Here is a 5,004-nt window from a genome sequence, read left to right as displayed (position 1 = left end):
AAAACTAAAGTACAGTAGTGCAAGCAGTGCTACTTAAATAGGGCAAAGCAGATAGAGTTTAATAAGTATGAAACACTGAGTTGGATTAGTGATGTATGTGAAACAGGTTTCACTGGGTTATATCAGTGATGAAGATGAAATGTGATAGAGGTGAAACATGATGTAAGTGAAAAATGATATAGGTGAAACACATCAAGTGATGGGATCAGTTGTACAGTTACAGGGTCAATGATGAATAGTTAGGAAAAGAAAAAGAACCCCCCTCTGATGCTGTAAGAAGATGCGTCTAAAGGGGGGGTTGAACTTCCTGTGGAAGAAGTCCTTCTTCCATCAGAAGTCTTCATCCAAGCCATTCAGAACCTTGAACCCATCAATACTGACATCAAACAACGCATCTTGACTTGCAAACCCAAGGACAGCATTGTCAATCATGGCCTTTGACTTGCATTACAGCATACCACAGCTACAGACAAGTGTACTCCCCCAAATTGGGATATCCAGGATGACTTATTGATATTCAGAAGATGAGTCTATATACCCAAGGATGCCAAACTTCGACAAGACCTCATCCAGGAAGCTCATGACTCTCTGACTACAGGACATCCTGGACAGTACAAGACACAGGAAATTGTTACAGCATCGGAGGGGGGGGTTCTTTTTCTTTTCCTAACTATTCATTGTTGACCCTGTAACTGTACAACTGATCTCATCACTGATGTGTTTCATCTACATCAGCATTTCATATCTATTGCATTTCACCTATATCATGTTTTACTTACAATCACAATTCATCTCTATCATGTTTCATCCTCATCACTGATACAACCCAGTGAAACCTGTTTCATATACATCACTGATCCAACTCAGTGTTTCATAATTATTAAACTCTATTTGCCCTGTCCTATTTAAGTAGCACTACCTTCGCTACTGTACTTCAGTTTTGTCCTCTTGTTCCCTATGTACCTTCATAGGGACACTTCCAGTAATAAACTCAGTTGTCTATTCTAGTCTTGGTCTGAAGCATTGCTTCAATCAGTATAACTTTCTCAAACCACTGCCAGTTGCAGTGGCTCAGTCTACAAGTCTAGTTCTAGTATAGCGTGTCAGCCTTACGCGTAGCAGTATCTCTTGTCAGTAGTAGTCTTAAGTGGAACTCCTGATCCTCAGTCATCAGGTCCCTTAACAGAAATCCTCTAAAGAACCTATTGGTGGCCCACCCTTGCTCATGATGTCAGCAAATACATCACTGATTGCGCAACTTGTCAAGAGAACAAGGTCATCACATACAGGAATTCACTGGATTTAGTACCCATCATGTCAGAACATCACCTTCCATTCCAATCAATTGTCATGGACTTCATCACGGATCTTCCTCAGAGCCACAGCTTTGACAGCTGTCTAGTAGTAACAGACCATGACTGTACCAAAGCTTCAGTATTCATTCCCTGTAACAAGACAGTTACAGCATCCAAAACAGCTACCCTGTATCAAAATCACATATTCAGACATTTCAGACTACCTGTAAAAGCTATATCTGACAGAGGACCACAGTTTGCATCACAAATGTTCAAGGAGTTATGCACTAAATTAGGCATCAAACAGAACATCTCTAGTGCATTCTACCCTCAAACTGATGGATAGTCAGAACATGTCAATCAAGACCTGGAACTATACCTTTAGATCTTTTTCAACCACTGTGCAACAGATTGGACACATCACCTGCCATTAGTAGAATTTGCACATCACAATAGATATCATGATGCAATCAGTACATCACCCTTTCAAGTGCTTATGGGTTACCAACCTCAGCATAATATTCCCACTGTAGGAAGAACTGATGCTCTGGATATTGCTTCTAGACTCACTCAGCTAGTGCACCTTTGCACAGAAATCCAATCCAGCATCTGGCTAGCAGAAGAAACAGTCAAGAAATGAAATAAAAACAAATTTGTCAAGTATTCACCTGGACAAAAAGTATGGCTAGAAGCAACCAATCTCAAAGGCCTCCACCCAAAAGCAAAGCTTGGTTCAAAAGGCTATAGACCCTTTACCATCAATCAGAAGCTGTCATTGGTAGTTTATCATCTGAAACTGCCACCCAAATAGAAGATTCACCCTGTGTTTCATGCAGGATGACTCTACCCTTATTCAGAAACAATGATATATGGAAGGAACTACCTCCAACTGCCACTGGAGCTCATCAAGAACTGGGAGGAGTTCAAAACTGAATGTATCATTGATTCAAAAACAGTTGGCAAGTGAACCCTGTACTGGGTCTGGTAGAAAGGATACCTGGCCCCGGATGACTCCTGGTTGCCAAAAGCTGAACTATCACATGCTAAAGATGCTTTGGTGGACTTCCTACAACCAAACAAAGGATGTGTTACAGCTTCAGAGGGTGGTCTTTCTTTCTCCTTACTATTACAATGATCCCATCATGTGGTGCATTTCACCTGTATCATTGTTTCATATATATTGCATTTCACCTTTATCATGTTTCACCTACATCTCATTTCACTTATATCATGTTTCATCTTCATCACTGATACAACCCAGTGAAACTGTTTCATGCATATCACTGATCCAACTCAGTGTTTCATGCTTATTAAACTCTATTTGTCTTGCTTATTTAAGTAGCACTACTTACACTACTGTACTTTAGTTTTGTCCTCTTGTTCACTACATACCTTCATAGGGATATCCTCAGTAATAGACCCAGTTGTCTATTCCAGTTCTAATCAGAAGTCTAGCTTCACTCAGTATACACTCTCAAACCACTATCAGCTATAGCGGCTCAGTCTACAAGTCTAGTTCCAGTATAATGCATCAGCTCTATGCATATAAAGTATCAGTCTCAGTTATCACATCCAACTCTTGATCCTCAGTTGTTAGGTCCCTTAACAGGATGACCTCTTATAAGAACTAGAATCTCTCCATATCCCCAATGGCATCCACAACTATTCTTGCTGCCCTCCTCATCCTCACTTGGTTCAGCCTCGTCCTCCTCATCCTCCTCCTTATCCTCACTGTCTTCTATCTCAAAGACACCTACTCCCTCAGCGTTCACATTGCACAACGCCCTGTCACACCCCTCACCAACAAAACCCCCGAGCGGCCTGCCAACGGAGTACAAGTAACGTCCCCTGTACCACTAACACTGACCCTGTTTACTGATTTACTTAGTTGTGAACCCACTCTCTCCACTCACCACCACTACTCTTGTTGTTGCCAACAAGTGCCCCCACCTCCTCCTTCTAGCCCTCTTGGGCTTCTTCCTCACCACCCTCCTGTCCATCCTTGCCCTCACCCTCATCATCCTCCTCACCCTTTGCACCACACTCCGACACCTCAAATGTGAACATCAGTGGGTGTTCAACATCACCACCACTGTCCAGTGCCCCCTCCTGCATACCACCACTAATCTCCCAGTCATTGCCTCCAACTGGGATCCCAACAATCCCACTCAAGTGTACTTTGAGCACATTAGGGAGCATCAAGATTAGGGTCTGGGGTTTTATCTTGTCTGTAGTAGTTGCCTGTGTTTGTATTCTGGTTCTGGGACTTTCAAGAAAACTTCCTTTCTTGTGCTTTCTCATGCCTGCTGAGCACAATAACTGCACCAGAAACAACAATGCAACTTCCCCTAACCCCAATCTGCATTGTTGCCCTTTGGCTCCTGTTAGGAACAATAATTCTCCAATGACTGTCCTACAGAGAGTGCCAACCCCTTACCCTTCCCATATCCAGACGTTAGAAGAGCACTTCACAGCTGGAATAATAGAAATGCTGACCCCTGTTCATCCTATCCTAAGCTTCCCTTCCCAATGGGAAACCAATAATTCCTTGCTAGAATTTCTTGAAGATGGAGGCTTCAGATACCCTATCGGACCTTTGTCAAATGTCACCCATCACCCATTCCTGATTCTGGGTCTTTTGGAGTCTTCTAGCAATGATGCTGTGGTCTTATATCAATTCCCTGGTCCCCTGGAAGTTCCACAGAATACCTCAGAAGCATCTACTGGTTCTTACCATGCTGTCCCCATACAATTTTTCCCAGCAGCTTCACCAATGAACGTCTCATCCTCTCCAGATCCTGACCATCCTCCAGCCTATTCCTCCCCACCAGATTCCCCTAGCATGCCTCCTCTTGCATCTGATGTTTTGGACAATGGCAGTCTAAACCACGCTCCCAATCTTCAACTGCTGGCAGATGTTAGCGAATACATTACAGCATCCAAAGGAGGTCACAGCAGCAATCCTCAGGAATTTATCGTCTATAGCGATGTCATGATTCAAAGACCCACCCTTGATGTTGCTAGGACATGGTGTTCCATCCCCTTTGACACTTCTACTCCCGTCCAAGATGTTGATCTCCTGGAATGAGCCATGCCCCACTCTCCCGGAGCCTACACTGACTTTGTTACGCAACCCCCCTATGGGTGTTCCCATCAACGGTAATCCAGCCTTTGGGCTATGACAGGTCTCAACCACCACAGTACCTGCACTCTGCACCGCTGACCCCATAGGGAACTGGAATTCTTCAGACAAGGAATGAGAAGAGGATACTTGGGAATATTTGCTGATGCAAGATGACAATTTGCTAGAGAGTCTCTGGGCATCATTGCAGGACATCAGGGATCCAGGAGTAATTGGTGAAGTCAATCGCTTCAGGGCTGTCAATGCCAAGATCAACCTACTACTTGCTGCACAAAGATCCATAGGTGCTGAGCTCCTTCACACTGAAGAAGAAATGAGTCAATGTCACACACACCTCAAAGCTGCCAATCTAGAAGAACGACTTGAATGCCAGGAATTCTCCATTATCACTCCTCCCTCCAGCACCATACCTTGATGACTTTGTTTCTATACCAAATGTGAAGCCGATGGTCATCTGTAGAGTGAGTGTTGGCATTGGATATGTTCCTCTTGCAGACTCCTCCTTCCTCATCACAAATTCTGGGTGGTGATCAATGCCCAACCTGGACAATCCCCTTGTCCCACTGA

The 5,004-nt window shown here is 43.8% G+C and overlaps 2 protein-coding genes across 2 annotated transcripts; both read left to right on the top strand.

Annotated features, from left to right (window-relative positions):
- Positions 1-2,944: 2,944 nt before the first annotated feature.
- FIBRA_09235 (uncharacterized protein) lies at positions 2,945-3,503 on the top strand (the record flags this gene model as incomplete). Its single annotated transcript, XM_012321554.1, has 2 exons — positions 2,945-3,133; positions 3,237-3,503. 2 exons carry the CDS (start codon positions 2,945-2,947, stop codon positions 3,501-3,503), a joined length of 456 nt encoding a protein of 151 aa, XP_012176944.1.
- Positions 3,504-3,699: 196 nt separating this feature from the next.
- Positions 3,700-4,383, top strand: FIBRA_09234 (uncharacterized protein; the record flags this gene model as incomplete). The annotated part of the gene is made up of 1 exon (XM_012321553.1): positions 3,700-4,383. One exon carries the CDS (start codon positions 3,700-3,702, stop codon positions 4,381-4,383), a length of 684 nt encoding a protein of 227 aa, XP_012176943.1.
- Between the last annotated feature and the right edge of the window lie 621 nt (positions 4,384-5,004).

This window comes from Fibroporia radiculosa (assembly GCF_000313525.1).
Source record: "Fibroporia radiculosa TFFH 294 genomic supercontigs, scaffold18038, whole genome shotgun sequence".
Classification (NCBI taxonomy): Eukaryota; Fungi; Basidiomycota; class Agaricomycetes; order Polyporales; family Fibroporiaceae; genus Fibroporia; species Fibroporia radiculosa.
This window is presented reverse-complemented; position numbering and strand designations above follow the sequence as displayed.